At 43.5% G+C, this 19,877-nt stretch overlaps 4 protein-coding genes across 5 annotated transcripts; 2 read left to right on the top strand and 2 right to left on the bottom strand.

Annotated features, from left to right (window-relative positions):
* Positions 1–308: 308 nt before the first annotated feature.
* Positions 309–1,457, top strand: LOC136514167 (secreted protein RBT4-like). The gene has a single exon (XM_066508164.1). It carries the CDS (start codon positions 436–438, stop codon positions 1,252–1,254), a length of 819 nt encoding a protein of 272 aa, XP_066364261.1. The 5' UTR covers positions 309–435; the 3' UTR covers positions 1,255–1,457.
* A 366-nt stretch (positions 1,458–1,823) lies between these two features.
* Positions 1,824–4,440, bottom strand: LOC136513770 (sm-like protein LSM8). The gene is made up of 5 exons (XM_066507740.1): positions 4,255–4,440; positions 4,130–4,170; positions 3,977–4,051; positions 2,310–2,362; positions 1,824–2,130 (listed from the first exon to the last, which is right to left on the bottom strand). The coding sequence occupies exons 1-5, from the start codon at positions 4,292–4,294 to the stop codon at positions 2,040–2,042; spliced, it is 300 nt and encodes a 99-aa protein (XP_066363837.1). The 5' UTR covers positions 4,295–4,440; the 3' UTR covers positions 1,824–2,039.
* Positions 4,441–5,738: 1,298 nt separating this feature from the next.
* Positions 5,739–12,497, bottom strand: LOC136513597 (notchless protein homolog). Of its 2 annotated transcripts, none has more exons than XM_066507569.1 (14): positions 12,371–12,497; positions 12,066–12,271; positions 11,852–11,933; positions 11,626–11,715; positions 11,067–11,192; positions 10,060–10,187; positions 9,568–9,767; positions 8,621–8,684; positions 8,300–8,410; positions 8,026–8,163; positions 7,518–7,660; positions 7,386–7,440; positions 6,121–6,177; positions 5,739–5,997 (listed from the first exon to the last, which is right to left on the bottom strand). In XM_066507569.1, the coding sequence occupies exons 2-14, from the start codon at positions 12,225–12,227 to the stop codon at positions 5,914–5,916; spliced, it is 1,440 nt and encodes a 479-aa protein (XP_066363666.1). In that variant the 5' UTR covers positions 12,228–12,271; positions 12,371–12,497; the 3' UTR covers positions 5,739–5,913. The 2 variants fall into 2 exon arrangements, with proteins under 2 accessions (XP_066363666.1, XP_066363665.1); XM_066507568.1 differs by having other exon boundaries at positions 12,066–12,260; positions 12,371–12,496.
* Positions 12,498–12,812: 315 nt separating this feature from the next.
* Positions 12,813–17,802, top strand: LOC136512009 (26S proteasome regulatory subunit RPN13-like). The gene is made up of 14 exons (XM_066506017.1): positions 12,813–13,001; positions 14,062–14,120; positions 15,060–15,152; positions 15,260–15,319; positions 15,570–15,608; positions 15,694–15,768; positions 15,865–15,931; positions 16,008–16,083; positions 16,419–16,534; positions 16,624–16,650; positions 16,735–16,826; positions 16,916–16,993; positions 17,067–17,121; positions 17,435–17,802. Exons 2-14 carry the CDS (start codon positions 14,097–14,099, stop codon positions 17,560–17,562), a joined length of 930 nt encoding a protein of 309 aa, XP_066362114.1. The 5' UTR covers positions 12,813–13,001; positions 14,062–14,096; the 3' UTR covers positions 17,563–17,802.
* Positions 17,803–19,877: the final 2,075 nt, after the last annotated feature.

The raw sequence follows: 19,877 nt of genomic DNA, 5'->3' as shown, positions 1-19,877 counted from the left end.
TGCCTCATGCCCTACGATGATTCTAGCAACAGCACCAGACGATGAAGACGAACCGTCCAACGAACTAGCGAAGCCGCGCGCAGCTGGAAGAAAATAGCTAGGCCTCAATCCAATCATGTTTGTCTATGGCCCAAAAAAGGCGGGCGGTGCTCCTGGTTTGTCTCCAGCCATCGCCATCGGTCCATTGGCAGGTCAGTTGGAGCAGAACCAAGAATGGAAACAATGGAGGCCGCACGTCGTACGGTTGTCTGCAAGCATGCAGACAGGCATATATAAAAGGCCCCGGCCGGGAGGCCTTAGGTGGCCAGTACTACTCCCCGCCGGCCGGTGACCCTCGCGCCGCGCTGTCCCGTCACGCCGGATCGGACCCCCCTCCTTCCCAACTCCGACGTTGGCAAGAGAGGAGGGCGTTCCTCCGTCCAGCGTCTAACCAGCATGGCGCGCCGCCTCGTCGTGCTGCGCAGCCCCAGCGGCAGCATGGCAGTAGTGCTGCTCCTCGCCGTCGCCGTCGTCCTCTCCAACGTCCCCTCCTCCGCCCTGGCCTCCTCCGCCTCCTCGTCCTCGTCACTGCCGAGTGAGACGACTGGGAGCAGCGGCGGCGGCGGCGAGCAGGAAGCCCTGGCGCCGCCGTCTTCCGACGACGAGGACGACAAGGAGCAGGAGCAGGAGATGGACCCGGAGAAGCAGAAGCAGAAGGAGAAGGAGCGGCAGATGGCGAAGGAGAAGGCGGCGGAGGAGGAGAAGGTCGCCCAGCAGGAGCTGCTCAAGTACGCGGAGGAGAAGCGCATCGTGTCCCCGACCAACGGCACGGGGTGGTACAAGGGCATCGCCCGGGAGTTCGTGGACGCCCACAACGAGCTCCGCGCGCGCTACGGCGTGCCGCCCACGAAATGGGACAGGAAGCTGGCGCGGCAGGCGCGGCGCTGGTCCAACGCCATGCGCAAGGACTGCCAGCTCCTCCACAGCGGCCACGAGTTCGGGCAGAGCGTGTTCCGGAGCCACGACGACTGGAACGCCACCGCCAGGGAGGCCGTCTTCTGGTGGGGCAAGGAGGAGGCCATCTACGACAAGCAAAGGGAGAAGTGCCTCGACGGCAAGAGCTTCAAGGAGTGCGGCCACTTCGCGCTCATGGTCGCAAAGAGGAGCACCAAGGTCGGCTGCGCACGCGCCGAGTGCTTCAAGGGCGGCGTCTTCATCACGTGCAACTACAACGCCTCCGACCTCAAGGACAAGGACAAGGACAATAGCAAATGAGCAACTGGCTCCATCCCATCCATCCATCCATCCATCATCTAGTGTTTGTTTGTTCCTTAAGTAATTAATTGTGCCTGACCACGTACGTACCCATGCACCTATTGTACGTACGTGTTTGTATTTGTATACGTACGTACGTACTCAACCCCCTCACATTTCCACATCCATCCGTATTATATATATATAATCTATGTACTGTAGTAGCTAATTAACTCATTACTAAAGGATTAGATTAACTAACTACTACTAAGCTTAAGCTGCTACAACTGTGTGCAATATACTCCTAATTGCCTGCCGCCCCGTGCCTGTGACTCCGAGGTTGAAGATGATGATGAAGACGACGAGAGGATCCTAGCTCCTCCCTGTCTTTTTTTCTTTTCCTATTCTATTTCTTTCGTTCTTCCAATTTTGAGCCGAATCAAGCATTTTGTATCTACGAGTACAGCCAATTGAGTTCAGTTCAGTCGACTTGAGTTCCCTTGATCGCTGCTATTCATATATCACCCCACCCGGCAGTCTCGCACATGCACCCATAATCCAACCTCCCACGGGATCCAAACTACAAGCAATTGCAATCCTTTTTTTTTTGAAAAAGGAAATAAAAATAGGCAACCGCAATCTTACAGAATGCGTAGGCAAGCAACCCATACACATTCATTGATTCACAATACGCAAGATACATGTTCATATAACTCAATGAGTCCCCTCTTCATGATGATGATGCTACATCCTGCATTCAACAATGACTCATCCAGTCCACAGGGTACCCAAGGCACACTCGGACCTCAGTGGATAACAGGCTTCAGTGGGTGCGCCCTTAGCTTCGACATATCCAATCTTGAATCCAGCTCTTCGTCAACCTCGCCCACAACGCTTCTGCATGTACCGCATGAGGTCAAGAATGTTCAGCTTCAGTTTGGCACAATACTACATATTTCTGAAAACGACGAACGCATGCAGTACTAACTGAAAACGAGCGCATTATTGACCCCCCCCAAAAAAAAAAAAAAAAAGAAGCAACAAAAACCTCAAAGGACAAGGAGGAAATATCTTACATGTTGTCACCCCTGATAATGTACAGACCAAGAACAAGCTGTTGGACTCCCTCCTGCAAGTGCAATAATGTTTCTCTGTTCAAGAATCCAAATGCACTGCTAAATTCTCATGCACAGCAGAAATTAGAGAATATAATGAGAGAGGCACATGCAGTATGCAAGTGCACGAGAGGAATTGTGCAACCGCTTGGTATTTCATTTCAACCCAGTTGTGCAATCGATCAATAATACAAGACAAGTTCACAGCACTATCACAACCTAAGAACCTTCAGGATATCAACAGCCTACAGATCATTAATGCCATGATTATACACTCTCTGAACAGAGAGACATGTAACAATCATTCTTCTAAAAATAAATGGCAGCAGAGGATTTAACTAGAAGGGAGAAGAGCAGGATGGGCCATGGAAAAATGTTCTGAACCAACCATATCTCTATGAGAGATTTTCGTCAGACCCCCCCCCCCCCCCCCCCCCCCCCCACCCCCACCCACACACACACACACACCCCACACACACACCCACAAAATTCCAGATAGGGCCAAGGCCCTAAAAGAGCACTGAGCAAACATAGAAAAATGGAGTGGGCATCTAATGCATCAAAAAGTTGAATAGGTAAGAGTAGTGGACCAGTAGCATGCATATAACAGAGTAGCAAACAGTTCGATGAGAACACATCTTTAGAGATGTCAGGTGTCAATGGTAATTACCTGAATCATGATTCATGAACCAGTGCAGCATATAATTTGTTAAATCATCAGTGGGTATAAAGAATCATTCTTAAGCACTTTAAACACACTTAAATTCAGTCAGAACAGTTCAATCAATCCTTGAAACTAGGATGTCAGTACACGATATTCATCAACTTATCAAAGATCAAGTATCCAAACGCCGGACGACACATGGCTCACTGTAATGTAGACTCATTCTGCACTAAATCAGTGTTTCAACCTTAAGGCACCAAAATTTTCTCGGCTTTTACATTTTTGGTAGCAAATTTCCAAGGATCATGAAATAAACCAGTTTACAGTACTACAAAAGCGAACCGCAGGATTAACAAAGTGGACACAAAAAGGAAACCAATGTAAATCCATACCCAATGGATGAATTTCAAGACCAAGGCCAAGACAAATTCTGTAATGAACAATTTGTACTGAACGAGTCATACTTGTAAGCCTATCTGTGCTGACAAAGGGTTCAATTCATACAGGAAACAGTAGAACAGAGCACCTGAAAGCAGAGCATCAGTGCCATGTAAAACGCTATGGGTAAATAAGATTGAAGGCCTGATTGGGGGTAAACAGGCACTCAGTGAGAACTTGAAAAGTTGCTCTAAATGGCTCACTGATTATCAGAATTATCAAAGGACTGATTGTAGGCAATGATTTCATAAAATCAAGAAGACGAGGAGCATTGTCAGACTATTCAATGATAGGAATAGGATTTGTGGCATCTACATGTGCGCTAAAGGTGACTTTTGTGTTGATGAGATGGCATCCAATTAAACCAAGTATACTGGTGGTTTGGTATAGCTGTGTGTTGTAGGGCATTGGGTTTCAATCTTACACAGAAACAGCTGGTTCCATGTTGTTCATTGAATGCAAATCCATAGTACGTAGAATTCAAATAAAAGGTGATAATTGATTGGGGGAAGTAATCAAAAGTAACCTTTCTAGAATAGACCCTCTCGTGGGACTCGTCGAGGATAATGTTGGTGGCCTGATCGAATCCCCTGAGCGTACCCTGCAGCAACAAGATTGAATTAACTAGTAACAAGCACCACATGGCACGGCAGCAAGAGACTGGGGGGACTTTGCTTACCACAATGTTGCGGCCATCGTTGGTGATGACGGAGATGACCTCTGTAGAAGCAGGAGGAGAGCATCAGACAGAAGAAGATCGGGAAGCGAGGAAATCATATGGCTGGTCGATTTGGGGGTACTCACGGTCGACGAGCGGCTCGAGCGCCGGACCGCCGGACGCCATCTGTGCCCTGCCGAGAGAGGGGATTAGGGATCGCCGAAGCCGCAAGCGCCGCCTACTAGCCCCACAATCTCGAGTTCCGTGTCTCGTCCTCGCCGGAGAGAGCGGGACTGATGGCTGCGGTTCCGGACGCCAAAACCCTAGCCCTTCTCTTTTTCTCTTGAGACTTTTCCCGTGTGCCATTATAAAAGATCGTAATCCCTGTGTGTCCCTGAAAAAATTCAGCGGTCTTCAACGCCACTATTCTAACTTTTTTGTGTCCTCCATGCCACTTCCATCAGTTTGGGCTCTAACGCCATCAAACTGCAGGTGTGAAAAGACGAAAATGCCCTTAAGTTCAAATATGTTATTAATTTTTTTAAGCATCTTAACGACTTCAAATGAAAAAACTCAAAACTAGAAAGTTGTAGATCTTGTCGAGATCTATAATTTTCATATAAATTTTTTTCATTTAATTCTGTAAAAAAATAATATGATTTTTCTAAGATATATTAATCATATCAAATCATATTTTTTTGCGGAATTAAATGAAAATAATTTTTATATGAAAATTATAGATCTCGACGAGATCTACAACTTTCTAGTTTTGAGTTTTTTCATTTGAAGTCGTTAAGATGCTCAAAAAAAATTAATAACATATTTGAACTTAAGGGCATTTTCGTCTTTTCATTCCTGTAGTTTGACGGCGTTAGAGTCCAAACTGACGAAAGTGGCATGGAGGACACGAAAAAATTAGAGTAGTAACACTAAAAATCGCTGAATTTTTTTAGGAGCACACAAAGGATTACAATCTTTTATAATCACAAGGAAAAGTCTCTTTTCTCTTCTCCTTCGAGTCTTCCACGGAAGCGTGGCGTCTCTCTTCGTTCCCCCTCTCAGCTGGGCCAACCTACTAATGGGCCATGTGGTTCTTCTGGGCCAAACTAAAGAGGCTTGCATCTATAATCAATTCTAGTAGGGTCTTGTTTAGTTGCTTCCTTGTCACATCAGATATTTGGACACATTATTACTATTTGAACACTCTCGTATGACATCCCCTAAACTTTAGCCTCTGGATTTAAACACCACCTAACTCAAGCTGTTCAGTACAGCTCTGAGTGGAGCAGTTTTTTTTTAAAAAGGCCCCTCTAGTAGGACTTCAACTGTTTTTGGAAAACATTTGCTACAACAATTTCTCATAGTAGATAGAGCTAGGAGAGGGAGTTAGGAGAAACCAATATCTTCAGCTCCATCCAATATCCACCCCTGTGAGAGAGGGTTTCTAGAAGTTTCAATTGATGGTTGTTTCATTTTATTTGGCAAAAAAAAAAACCCAGCTCTAAACAGCTTCCGAAACTGTGCGAAAAAGGACCTAAATGATTGTTTCAACGCTCTGTTGCTTCACGCACAAATTCAATTTGGTTTGTCTTGTGCATGCGTAGATGATGTTGATGCCAGCACCAGTAAATAGACAAAATTTCTATAAATACCTTCAAAATATCACCACTACAATAATTCGCTAAAGCATATATCATCCACGGTACACAATGCCATCACCTCTACAGGAGCTTTCTTGCCTAGGTATTTATAGGCGTATGTATGCATAATACTTCAATCCCTAGCAGCTATATATACCCCGGTCGTCAGTTCATCCATAGCTTGAGGACCCGATCCTTGCCACCAGACGCCACCTTTTCACCGTCAGGACTCCAATCAACGGTGTACACCTAATAATGAATGATCACATGCATCATCGTCTCAGTTCTCTCTCTTTATACTCAGTAATCAGTATATACAGTACAACAATATATATTGATGACCAACTCGATTTTGTCAAAGCAACGAGATACCTCATCCGCATGGCCCGGCAGGTCCATTTTCAACTTGTGTGTTCGAATATCCCAAATCTGAAATGTATAATGCATCAGCAAAGCAACAGATACTCACAGGGGTATAAACACGGGATGTCCATTCGAAATTCCAACCTACAAGCATCAGCATCCGGAGACACTGCTACGCCCATTCATTGAATTCTCACTACCGAGGCATATGAGCACAGAAAGACCAATCTATATTCATGTTTCTTTGGATAATGAACTGATCCACGCCTGACTTGATCGCTTTTGAAATTACTAACAAAGCCAAATAATTACACCACAAGTACAACCGAATACTTCCTCAAATTTCAAAATACAAGTCAACCTGGGTTTTCCCCAAGTCATCTCGTTTAACTTTGACAATCACTTTCTAAATTTCTAAATAGATTGACAGCAAAATTGGTACCGAAACATTCCTCGTGAAGAATACCTTCACAATATATAACTGCCTCTATTTAAGATAATATGTTCTTATCAAATTAGAGCCTTTCAGTCTCAAGCAAGTTGGGGTAGGCTAGAGTCGAAACCCACCGAGAGCCCCAAGTCACGGTTCAGGCACTTCAATAGCTGCTTTCCAAGTACTCCTATTCAAACATAGATCTATAGGTATATCCCAAGCTTTCAAATATCTTTTTATTGCCTCCCCCATGTAAATTTCAGTCTTCCTCTACCTCTTCTCATATTAATAGCTTGGCTTAGGACTCCACAATGCACTGGTGCCTCTGGAGGTCTTCTTTGGACATGGCCAAACCACATCAACCGACATTGGACAAACTTTTCTTCGATTGGCGCTACCTCTAGGACTCCACAAATTAGCTTCACACACGACTGAAATGTCTAGCTGTGCTGCTTCTGGTCGGATGTTAATCATACGAAATAGTTGTACCTATAGCAGCTCTCTGTTCTTATTCTTATAGATATTTCAAGTTTTTCTTTTTTTGAAAGAAGTGTCAGGAGCTCTGCCTTTCAATTAAGGTGGGAAAAGAGTTTATACACAGCAATGGGGACTTGTTCCCCACTTGGGCACACATAGGCACCACACCCTAAAGAAAAAACACAATAGATATTGCGAGTCAAAATGCAATATTAGATACCATGTTGGTGTCCTAATGATGAACTTATATTTGTGAATCGGAGGAAGTACAAAGTTTTCTTTTATAGGGGAGGAAGTACAAGATTCGTGTCGAATGAACAACACAGCTGAAGTCAAGTGAACACATATAAATAGATATAGATACCTTTAGAGTGGAATCCTTGCTTCCGCTAAGTAGAAGCCTACTGTCGGCAGACCAGCTACAAAGAAATAACGCTGTCAAGCATTGGAATGTCTGAAGTCTGGGGAATTATTCTTTTCCTTTAAAAAAATTCACCTGATCTGGTAGACATCTGCAACGTGCCCTCTGAAAGCTGCAACAAATTTACCTGTAATACCGTTCCACAACTTGACAGATTTATCAAAGGATGCACTTGCCAACCATTGCCCATCAGGGGAAAAGTAAACATGGTTCACAAGCTGCAAAAAGAAACGAACAAAATGATCACTTACAATTGCATATAACCAAACAATTAACTACAGTTACTTACACAACCTAAGAAAAAAAACTTGATCAAGCAATCCGATACTTTATGGACAACTGAGTACAAAAGCCATAATTATTCAAATATTACTGTGAACTGAATGTGGAGATACATCATGAGCATTAACTGCCAAACTAGTAGGAAAATAAACATTAACGATTCTGTAAACTATACACATTAAGACAACAAAGTATATAAATAAATACATGTACGAGCAGAAACATGTATACTAATACAAGAATGTTATCTGGAATTTAAAAAAAATGTTGTCTGGAGGCAATAAGACAAGAGACGCTATACCTTCTGATGACCAGTCATGCGAGCTTTAGGTTGTTTACTAATTGTTGGTTCCCAAAGAAACATTGTAAAATCATCAGAACCAGAAACTAGTCTCTCTGGAGCATTACCCCTCATCTTCTTGTATCTCGCAAGAGCAGCCTAAATACAAAAAGATAATATTCATAAAAAATGGTGACATATATTATATGTAATCTTGAGCCAAAACTAATTTGCTATTAGGATAGGCAACAAAATAAAGGAAATACAAGCACTAGGCCAAGTGCCATCAATATACCTCTTTCATTTCCTCTGCAGTCGAAAATGTTTTGCCAGTGTGGTCATATGCTCCAGTACGGAGAACATATTCTGTGCTCAAGGCAAGCGAATTCACCCAATGCCCGTGACCCTGAATATGCAAGAACAATTACCTTTAGAAAATGAAATGAAAACACCGATGTTTTTATAGTGAGATAAAACTTCAGAAAGATAAAACTTCAGAATATGATTAAGTAAACTATAGTTATAAACTCTTAAGTTAATCAAAACAGTAATCGAGTATCCAGGCACATGAGCATCAGAGCATAAGTATGCAAATATTTTGTGGATTGATGCACACCTTCAATGTTTTGACCAACTTTCCCTGAGAAGTTTCCCATACTTTGATTAAACAATCTTGAGAACTACAGCGAAAGAAGAATTGTGTTCAGACTGATATATGGAAAAATATAACTTCAAGTTAAAAAAAACATAACAGTAAGGTTTCTTATTGCGCGTCATTTGTAATGACAATTTATGTACTTATGGTCAATTAAAACTGATTTATCATATTCATATGTCTGTAGATATCTGAGTTGAATAAACTATCAAGGAGCACAGAAATTTAAAAAAGGAGAAAACATGTGTAAGTGAACGAGCCTTTTATTTGTGGTTGACAGATGATTTCAACTTGTTACCCGATTAGATTACAATAGTAAATCACCAGGAGGGAGCTTTGCTTTTGTTAACTGAGAATCAAATTATTTTTCCACAATTCTCGAAAGAAAAACCTTAAGAATTGGCACACAGGCAGACATCAGCTTATTTTCATAGAAAAAGGGGAACAAGACCATCAGAAGAATTTGCAATGAATCTATGATGAAGACAAGACGCAATTTATTCCTAAAGGGCGTACCCAGTGCAGAGAGCTCCCGCTCTGTGCGGACTGATGAAAAAATAAAAAGGAAAGTTTTCACACTTAATAGATCAGCAGGTCTTATTTTATTTTTCTCATACTCTGTATAATTTCGAGTCGCGGTTTCCTCGCATTGCACAGGCGAGGGTAAGGCTTGCCACTGACACCCTTCCCCAGACCCCGCACAGAGCGGGAGCTCTCTGCACTAGGTACGCACTTTTTTTTCATACTCTGTATAAAGCTAGTATATAGTATACAGTACTCAACCATGATGGAATCACTGGATTTGTTAGTAAACATCAATTGTTAGTAAATGAACAAGTGCAGAATACAAGAGGCCAAAGCTATAATATTTTTCCAAAAAAGGAAAGGACCAGTAATTTATGTCTTACCCAGTATAAATCAAACCATCTCCACCCCACTTGACACAAGTCACTGAACTAGTGTGACCTGTAAGGGAAATAACACATTTCCTTGTGGTGACGTCCCAAATGCGAGCATCACCATCCTTGCTTGCACTTACAAAGCGGAAGCATGGAGACTGTAAATGAACTGGCTCCCATGATACAGCAGTAATCCATTTCCTGTGTCCCTATTTTGTAACACAAGGCACACTAAATGAGTGGTGGACATTGGAAACAGAAACATCTGAAAGATGCAAAGTATGATATGGATACATTTAACCTACTAAGAAAAAATAAAGTTTGTGGTAGTAGTTCTCCTCAGTTATCATCTATTTTGAATTGTGGGTCATACAAATGCATGCTTGGGAATAGATGCACAGGACAGTCTAGCCTAACAGCACAGAAAAGAAGGCTACCATAATTATAAAATCATTGTTCAGCAGGCCTAGAACTAAAAAACTGAACAATGCATGATTGTACCATAAGTGGAGTGCCCAGTTGGTTTCCAGTTTTTGGGTCCCATAATATAAGTTCTCCCGACTTGCTTCCACTAACAAGTTGTTTTCCATCAGGTGACCACGCAATGCAGAGAACCCAATTTTTGTGTCCTGTAATATGAAGGGTTAGAAACAACATAGGAGAAGCGCAGTGCACAGATGTGCAACTATCAAAAGTCTCATAAAGCAAAAAAAGAATATACAAGCAACACAAACTCGGAAATAGTGGCACGGTAGAAACTGGCAGGCTTTACTAGCAAAGCTTAAAGTGTGCTACAACAGAGATTGCAGATAGAAGATAGGTTTTAAATGCCATAAAATCATACTCCCCCCATCCAAAGGTCTAAAACATATAAGCCTTGTGCACTGTGACCAAGGAGGATCCAGGCGTGCCCATTTTCATTTAATCGGGCACTCCCTTTAATGCACCAGCGTCTGTTCGTTTTCCCATGTAAAAAGATGGTAACGCTGTTGCATGCGGAGGCTCCTAGATGAATAGCCAACCTGACAGAGGGAGTATATGAACGGCAATGCATTCATTTGGCGAGGAACACGAGTTGTGAGTGCTGGAAACCAAGTACAACAGGAGAGAGAAGCTTAGACGATTTAGACTTCTAGAAAACTCAATTTTGCTAAGACGCTTTAGACTTTTGGACATGCACAATATAGGTTGAAAAAACACTTTGTCATTAAAAGAAGCTGTAATATGCCATCATTCAAGGATTCAAAGGTTCCAATTCATATTTTTATCCAGCAAAAGTGCATAGAAGGATCATCAGCGTATTATACTATAGTAATCCTCTATTTGTCCAATTACTCTGCTAATAATATAAAAGGCTAGTTCCAAGGTCATTTTAGTGGTTTGCCATGCAACTAAGATTAAATTGGCCAACATGGATGTATGCAACCTACCCAAGGACCAGAATATAAGGAATGGACAGCATTGCAGTAAATCACTAACACACAAGGATAGGGTACTGAGCATTCCACCTTTGCATGTGAACAATGGAGTCTGTGTACTCAGGTCCCAAAAGCGAACAGTGGTGTCACCTGAACCGCTCGCCAAACTCTTTCCATCAGGGCTAAAAGAAACAGCAATCACAGCTTCCGTGTGGCCTGCAGAAAGAGAAGATTGTGAGTAGACCATTCAAGGAGAAATGTATTGTTTGGTTGCATGCTGCAACCGGCCATAACTAAAGCGCAGCTCGCCCAACCAACGGCAAGTTGCAGCGCTGAAATCCTGCGCCAAACTTTTGGCAAGGAATGGCTGCTGAAAACACACAAGAGACGCCGGAGTTTCCGCCAAACGGTGGCTAAGCATGATGAAGGTTAGGGCATGGTGAGCTGTGGCATGCTGTGGTCGGCAAAGAAACATAACAATTGTGTGTATTTTTATTATTGAATTAACTGGATATGACCACAATGTTGTGGTACACAAGATATTATTGAATTAACTGGAGCAAAATGAACAATTGTGTGCATTTTTATTTTCTCGACAAAATAATAGCTAGGAGGGATGATTAACAGAACAACAGGCAGGGAGACATACCAGCAATCGTGGCAGAGCATCGGTTGACCGGTCTGATCCGGAAAAGTGCTTGTGGTTGGCATACTATGCGCAGAGTAACCTCAACATTGGCTAGATTTTAAGAAAGAAAACAAGGGATGGAAGTAGGAATTAGATGGCAGCACAGACGACACAGTTTGCCTTTCATAAAAAAAAAATCAAGAGACAATAGGGGAATGCGCTAAACTGCTGAGGGATCCCATCTCACCATTCTTTTGCCGCATGTAAGCGCCCAGCTGGATAGACAGCTCCTCGTCTCCAACGTAGAATGCATAGGGCAACTTCTCCTCCTGAATGAATGAATACAACATACATGAATGAATTAGGAATGGGTGGATGGCAAGGTAAGGTTGAGGGAAGCAAGGTAATAAGATGAAAGAATTTGATAGAGGGGACAGAAAACAATTAGAGTACAGTAATACATTGCGGAGGAGCTGATTGACAATCTCCTGGAGCTGCGGGGGCCCAACGTTCTGGGGCAGATAGAGCGCAGCGCCGAGAGGGTCTCCCTCGGGGCTCAGCAGCTGGCACATGACGCTAGCGCTGGCATCGATAGCGGGAGCGAGAACCGGCTGGGTGTCCATCCGACGAAATTTAGTCGAACCCCGAAGCAAAATCTGAGATGAAACTAGCACAGCAAGGGAATCAGCAACTGCCCTGCTCTGAATAGAGCCGTGGGAAGAGAAGAAATCGACGAAAGTGAGCGAGCATGGATATCCTGCAGTACCAGTAGAGGAGGAGGAGGACGGCGGCGGTGGCGGCGGCGCTTGAGACCACCAGGCAAGCAAGCAGCTTCTGCTGATGAACCCTGAGGCGGCGGAAGCGAGAGAATAATTGAGAGATGGAAGTGGGCCGTGTGGGCTCATTCATCGCTCCCGGCCCATCGTAAAAACGGCCTATTTAATACTTCCCTTCGTTTGGATTTACTCGTCAGCAATTTTTTACTGTAGTAAATTTGACTATCTATTTTTTTTTCTAAACAATCTTAGATACTTCAATGTATATAATACTAATGAAGTATGTTTAATAAAGAATCATATATATAAAAATCTGATGTATTAAAAAAAATCTTTTGCAGAAAAAATATATTGTCAAAATTGCTACCCTAAAAATTCGGTGAAGTAAACGAAACGGAGGCAGTAACACAACACAAATAGGCTGGTGGACCGCTTTCTTCTTCTCTCCAGGCGAGGCGGCCATCCCACAACACAACGACAAGGGGGCCAAACCGGCGAACGCGGCCGCCGCCTCCACCCCACGACCCCGCCTCTCTCTCTTCCCCTCTGCTGGAGCCGGGCTGCTGCGGACCGGACTGCAGATCCGTCGCCACTCGGGGTTTGGGATACAAGCAACTCTCGGTAAGCAAAGCAATCCCTAGCTTTCTCGGGGGAGCGACTCTTGTCCCCCCTTCAGTGCGAGTTCCACATGTTGCTGGGGTCGGATGCTCGTGCTCCATCCATCCGAGTTTACTGCGGTTTGTTATGCTGATCGTTTCTGTACAGCTAGCGTCTGGTGCCGTGATATTATGCCCCAAAAAAGGATTTGGGGTTTGTTCCGCCCGCCGCGATCCAGGCAAACGCATCTGTTTTGTCTTTTTCAAGCTTATTATATTATATAAACAGCCCGGCCCCTGTGTCTGTGTGTGCTAGCCCTGACTCGCAAGCTTGCTAAGCAATGCCGTTTTTACTACTGAATACCTAGGACAGTGGCAGTGCAGGTGGTTCTGTAGATACAATTGACTGACTATAGGGGAATTGATAATGCGGGAAATACAGATTCATTAGTCATATCTCTTTAAATCTCTTATAGCATCTCCAAGAGCCTTTCTAAATCTCACTCTCTAAATCATCATTTGGAGAGTCATTTGCATAAAAATCGCTTTCTATATCGTTTCAATCTCCAACAGTTTTTCTATATCTCATGCGCACTCTACAGAGCCATTCTCGTCTTCTATTTTTGGCTAGCGAAAAATCCGGAACAGAAGATGGCTATGTTTGGATGATCATTTAGAAGAGCTGTTGGAGGGTAGTTTTTCACCAAAATCTCTATTCCTAGCATTTAGGAAGAATATGGAGAGTCTCTCGGAGATGCTCTTATGTTGACGAGTCCATACTTATTCCTAATAATAACTTATAAAATTGAAGTGCCTATTTCTGCATTCCGGGAAGGGAACACGTGCACATGCACCTAAACCGGTTATACCGGATATCCATAGAATTTTACTGGAATTTACTTCCACTATCTTGTACATGTCGTATCTTTCATTAATCTTAATTATTCAGGCACGAAACGGACAGCCGTTATCTTTGCAAAAAAAAATGCCAGTGGCCTATTGTGTCGTGTGCTACTTCAAACTTGCCTCATTTAGTTGACTGCCAAAGATTCTACTCATCCGCATTAATCATTTCTGTCTTGTAGGGCTTATACTTTGCGTCGATCACCTTCTTTTGTCAATGGAGACCACTGAACCTCTACAGGTAAAGCTATCACTTATCTCTTGCTGTTTCTGCATATACTGGCTTTTTAATGCATCTGTTAGTATTGTGATGATTATTTAGCATGGGCTTGTGATTGAACCTGGAAGGTTTCGGAGCCTGTATTTGACCCATGTAGTTCATGTCATGAACCAATTGCTCTATCAATCTAGATAGGGCACCAGCCTGTTAGCAGAAAAGTTCTAAATCATCTATGAACACTTGTGATCATTGCTTCATTTTTTCTTTCTCGTTTCCAATTAACTTTTATTTTTTGGTCATGTTCTCTCCAGACAACTGATACCAGCAATACGTTCACTTTACTTGTATTTCTATCAGTTCTATCTTATTAGATAGTGATTCGTAGTGACTTCATGGTTTTCCTATTAGAAGAGCAACAATGTTTTTCCCCCATTTAAGTTCTACAGCAGTGTAGCCTTTTGGTATACAATATTTGGATTGCTACGTCATTGCTATGCTATGGAGTACATATATGCTTACACAGGGGATCTTGGGCCCTATTACATATACAGCCCAAACAACTGGCTCAAGTGTTGTGAATTGAGATCAATATAGATAGAATTGTTCCAGACACTGAACTTATGCTACTTCTATGCAAATTTAGAAGCCACCATCCCACCTCTGCTGTTACTGCACAGGGTACTTAAACATGTCGATATGTCACGTCTGAAGGCTGCTTTCATTTCAATATGGTTATGTGAGCTGGGCAATATCTGGATTTGTTTGGTCTTATAGTTTCTCTTTGTAGATAATGCTTAATAGTTTTACATTCAATGACAGAGCACTGAAATCTTCTTCAGTTGCCAGAATCTGAATGATCTCTATGTTTAAAATTTGCAATCTCATTGCTTTGTTGTTACATCATATAAGCTGTTAAATTGGTAAATGTGTATTAATGTATTTCCTTGATGTATTTGTCAGGATATCATGTGTGAGTTTCGTGCCGGTAAGATGTCTCGTGAGGGAACACGAGTGGTTCCAGACACACGCAAGGGTCTTGTCCGTGTTGGGAGGGTATGGATACTCAAACTTATACTAAGCTCAACAATAGAACTTCTAAGCTAGTCGATTATTTCTTTTTTTGAATTTCACTGCAACTATATACAACCTTTCTTTTGTAGGGTGAAGAAGGTTTAGTCCATTTTCAGTGGCTTGATCGTGGACAGAACATCATTGAAGATGTATCCTCTTGCACCTATATTTTTTGTAGGCACTTCTTGCTCTGTTCTGGTTTTCTCAGTTGATAGTAATACTTCAAAGAAATTCTTGCTGTGCTAGAAATCCTAGTTTTTGGAAAGTACCTGTTTCAAATGTTTGAACTTATATATGGTTCCTCTGTGGACTTCGAATATTGTGCCTCCACTTTTCCCTGCTTTTAGTTCATATCAGCATCACAGAAGTTTTGTCTGCCCTTGATTCCATCTTTCAAAGGATCAAATCATCTTTCCTGATGAGGCAGTGTTTGAGAAGGTATTGAGTAATATAATCCAAGTTTAAGATGTTTTCCATGTTATTCTATTGAACTTCAGTGATCAACCCTAGTTGACTTCATTAGGTCACAGAATCTTCTGGAAGGGTTTACATCTTGAAGTTCAAGCATGACAGCAGAAAATTCTTCTTCTGGATGCAGGTCAGTTATGTGTGAAACTGAAAGTTTCTGTTGTGAAAGATGTAGCACTTTCGTCATTCTCAAGGTTTGACTATCATGGTGCTCTTTTTTTTTCAGGAACCAAATGCTGATGGGGATGCCCAGACTTGCATGCAAGTTAATGCCTACATAAATCGACCATTAGGTAAGCTCTTAATGTTGGGAGTCTCAGCACATATCTTGGTTCTTGGTCATTTGTCTTAAGTCATATTGCTGTGCAGATGCTGAGGCTGATCTTCGAGTACCAATTGAAGCAGAAATGTCTGAAGATACGGCTGATGATGATATCTCTTCCAGGTACATAAATCCAATGTGTTTTTAAACCCCTATCAACCTGTGTGTCCATGGCAATAGAAACTGCATGTATTAATATATATGCTCGATGCAGTGTCAGAAATAATGTCAGCATCGTCGTTATCTGGCTGATGTTGTAGCCCATTGCCTTCACTGCCCTTGTTTGCGCCATGATATTTTATTATGCAGTTATAAGCAAATACAGTTTTTCTTAAAATGTGGAAAAAAAATTGCTCTTGTTTACACGTGTGATATTTTTACATATTAATGGATGAAAGCTTTACATTTTTTTGCATACGATCTTGTTTGATAACTTCTATACCTTTCTTTCATGTCAGAGCTGGGAATTTAGTTGAGAGCATGACCGCTGATTTGGCTGGTGAAGTGACGTCTGCTGCTGGACCTGTACGCTTGGAGGATCTGCAGAGAATTCTGAGTGCAATACAGCCATCAGGTACCAGCTTAAAAATACTTTCCATTGTGTGAGTTCTTCTGTCCTATATGCTTCTCTGAACTTGTACATACATTCTCCTGGTATATCAGGTGCTGCATCTTCTGACCCTGATGCTGGTAAGTGCTATGGTAAACTGGTGCACCCTTGTTATTCATCAACTAGGTTTCTTTTTAATCTCTTGTTCCATGCTGGTGTTGCAGGACTAGGACTAGGAGACATCTTGAAGCCTGATTTGGTCTTGCCATTAATTGAGAACTTGCCCATTGAACAATTAGCATCACATCTTCCAGAGGTTTGTACTACTGAGATGATGATATGTTACCCTGGCTTTCAGATTAACCGAACCTTGCTGCTTAATTCATGGTCATTGCCCAATTCCAGGGCTCATGGACTCCTGGTGATATCATTGAGCTTCTCCAAAGCCCTCCTTTGCGCCAACAATTAGATGCATTCACCCACGTGAGTTACTCATCCTTGCCAAAAGTTCCTGGTGGTAGTGGTATGCTGATTTTGATGTTTGGTTGTGTGACAGGTTCTACGGACTGGGCAGATAGATCTTGCTCAATTTGGAGTTGACCCCAGCAAATGTAAATCCTTTTCACAGACTACAACTCTACATTTGATAGTAGATTCGTTATATGTAGTGTGCTTGGGATAATTAATGTCTGTATAAAGTAAAAAAAAAAAAGTAATCTGTTCAGCGAGCAAGCCTTGTTATTATACATAAGCTTTAGGCAGTATAATAATGATAAAAAAACTACTGTAAATTCCAACCATCCATGATGCTTGTTGCTCAACTCTGGAAAGATTTTTTCCCTTCGCAAATTTTGCAGTCGGGGTAAGTATAGTATGCATCAGTTTTTGGGATCTGAACTTTTCTGCGCGTTGTGATTATGGCAGATAAGTTCACGGTGGCCTCATTCCTGGAGGCATTGGAAGACTCGGTTGGAAGAGGTGCCTCTGAAGCTGGAGACAAGGATGCAGAGGCCCAGCGAGGCAGTGGGAATGATGCCATGGACGAGAGTTGATACTTGGTAGGGGCAGCATCCTTGTACTAGGTGTTTGAATGCGAATCAAGTCAACTGCTCATATCGTGACAAATCTTGTGTTGTTCGCATAGAACGTTAGCTTAGCTCATGGTATTTTGGCACACTGAAAGTAAGTTTCTAGACAAGTTTTGGACATTATTACTGTGATAAGTAGTGCTAGGCAACAGTTCATCAGACGGGTTGGATGGATCATGGATTCGATGGCATTCAAACTTGGAAGGCTGGGTGTTTGTTTTGGGGTAAATCTTGCATGTCCGTCCTCTTTACTGACGTTTTGAACGAGGCTTGGTAAACAACAAATTGCATTTTTTAGATGGGGTATGCTCTAGACCTCTAGTTCAGCAGTAGAAAGGAAAATAGTGCTACATATATAGTCGGTCGGTAGTAGTTCCATGTCCTACTGTTACTAGCAAGTTGACAATAGCACCCATTTCCGAATAAGTACTATAGTCGTATCGAGTAAGCAGTATAGTCGTATATTGATCAATATGAATACTCCTAGAAATGAGAGGCTTAATTAGACTATGATGATCATGAGAAGCTTATTGAGATTAGACTGTCGGCCTGTTCGTTGGTTGATTTCTGGGCTGGTTTGGGTTGGCTGGTGCTGGTTTGTTATGAGAGAAAAACACTGTTGGCTGGCGGGTTTGGGCTGGCTGAAATCAACAAGCGAACAGAGTGTGTGATGATGATGAGAAACAGTCGACGTGGTCGACATCGATCCATTCATTTTGCAGGGAGTACTGCTAGGCTATATATTTCCCTGCGTTTTTAAACGAAGATGGAGAGCACGTTACGTTAAATTGAAAATGCAGAGGGGCATCATTTCGGAACAAGTCAAAAACATTATAAACTTTGATTGACCCTCAATCAGTTAATGAGGTTGTCCTTTCTTCTTTTCAAAAAAGAAAGAAAGAAAGAAAACAAAACAAACTATAACAGAGAAAAAGACGCCTAATTTAAACAAGTAAGGATTGATTTGTCTCTTCCCTTGCAAATTTTGGGCCTAAATCTAAATCAAATGGATCGTCCATATATGTCCAGCTAGCTAGAGGAAGCGGAAGGTGATGACACCGGCGGGCTCGTCGACGGCCGCGCTGGAGCCTCCTTCTTGTTAGATTGATCTCCACCAGTTGGCCCAACGGCCAATTGAGCCCTTGATCCGCGCCCTGATCGAAGGCGCCCAGCCGTTCTCCTAGCTGATGGGCCCCTGTCGCGCAGCGTTATAAAGAGGAAGGTGGGGGCCGGGGCACAAAGCACGAGGTTCACTACCGACGCCAGTTTTCCACCGAGTCTAACCCTAGTCCGATCAAGAGGGGAGTGTTGTGAGCGACGGGAAGCTCCGTCGGTGTCGCTACTGGACCGCGCCCCACTACGATGCTACTTCTACTCCGACATCAGTGTCCACGTCACGGCGGCGCCATGGCCGCCACTGCATGCGGCGAGGTACATCACCAAGTCCTTATCTAAGGTATGTTTTACCCACTAGATCTACGCCTAGATGATCCTAAAAATCTATCATTGGTATCAAAGCCAGATTCTAGTGAGTAGATCCAGTTTAGGGTAGAAAACAGGAAAGAAATCAAGAAAGAAGTGATTCAAATTGGAGAGAGAAGCTAACCCTAACCCTAACCCCAACCCTAACCCTAACACTAACCCTAACCCTAACCCTAGAGAGAGAAGCTAGGACGGAGAGGGGGGTTCCCACCTGGGGCCCGGCCGTCCCGTCGCCACCGCCGGCCGTCGACTGGACGCCGCGCGGGAAGAAAAGCTGAGAAAGAAGAAGGGAACGGATAGAAGGGGTTCCTACCTGGGGCCCAACGTCCCGTCACCACCGCCGGTCGTCGTTTGCACACCGCGCGGGAAGAGCAAAGTCTCGCCGCCGTTCGTTTTCCGCCTCGGGCCGTAGGGCACCATCGCGGAGCCGCTCGACGGCGCCGCGCACAGCTCTGACCGCACGCGTGCGCCGGCGAGGGGTACCACGGCGACACTGTCACCTTCCACACCGTCGGAGTTTTCCCAGGTGCGAGCGGCTGCGGCGGCTGTAGTGGGCGGCGTAGAGGGAGATGGGGAAGAAAAGAAATATAGTTAGGGTTCGGGGAGCGGAGCCACGCGGGGTCAAGGGCACCGTCGCCCACACCGCTTGACGACGGCGCGCTCAGCCTCGAGCGAGCGTACTCACCGGCGAGGGGACCGGCGGCGGCGCCACTCTGCTATCCCTCTTTTTCCGCCGCGACGAGGAGAGGAGAGGAGACCGGAGAGAACGCAAATGAAGTTAGGGTTAGGGCGCAAGC

This window comes from Miscanthus floridulus, chromosome 16, assembly GCF_019320115.1.
Source record: "Miscanthus floridulus cultivar M001 chromosome 16, ASM1932011v1, whole genome shotgun sequence".
In the NCBI taxonomy this organism is placed as follows: Eukaryota; Viridiplantae; Streptophyta; class Magnoliopsida; order Poales; family Poaceae; genus Miscanthus; species Miscanthus floridulus.
Note: the sequence above shows the minus strand (reverse complement) of the source record. Positions and strands in the feature narration are given on the sequence as shown.

Coding starts and splice junctions, on each gene's coding strand:
- LOC136514167 (XM_066508164.1), top strand. CDS start 436: ATGGCGCGCCGCCTCGTCGTGCTGCGCAGCCCCAGCGGCAGCATGGCA.
- LOC136513770 (XM_066507740.1), bottom strand. CDS start 4,294: ATGGCGTCCGGCGGTCCGGCGCTCGAGCCGCTCGTCGACC. Junction 4,052..4,129: donor ACGATGGCCGCAACATTGTG/GTAAGCAAAGTC, acceptor TTGTTGCTGCAG/GGTACGCTCAGGGGATTCGA. Junction 2,363..3,976: donor AGAGGGTCTATTCTAGAAAG/GTTACTTTTGAT, acceptor TTGCACTTGCAG/GAGGGAGTCCAACAGCTTGT.
- LOC136513597 (XM_066507569.1), bottom strand. CDS start 12,227: ATGGACACCCAGCCGGTTCTCGCTCCCGCTATCGATGCCAGCGCTAGC. Junction 11,716..11,851: donor TTACATGCGGCAAAAGAATG/GTGAGATGGGAT, acceptor CTTAAAATCTAG/CCAATGTTGAGGTTACTCTG. Junction 10,188..11,066: donor TCCATTGTTCACATGCAAAG/GTGGAATGCTCA, acceptor TTCATATTACAG/GACACAAAAATTGGGTTCTC.
- LOC136512009 (XM_066506017.1), top strand. CDS start 14,097: ATGGAGACCACTGAACCTCTACAG. Junction 16,535..16,623: donor GAGTGCAATACAGCCATCAG/GTACCAGCTTAA, acceptor CTGGTATATCAG/GTGCTGCATCTTCTGACCCT. Junction 16,827..16,915: donor TAGCATCACATCTTCCAGAG/GTTTGTACTACT, acceptor GCCCAATTCCAG/GGCTCATGGACTCCTGGTGA.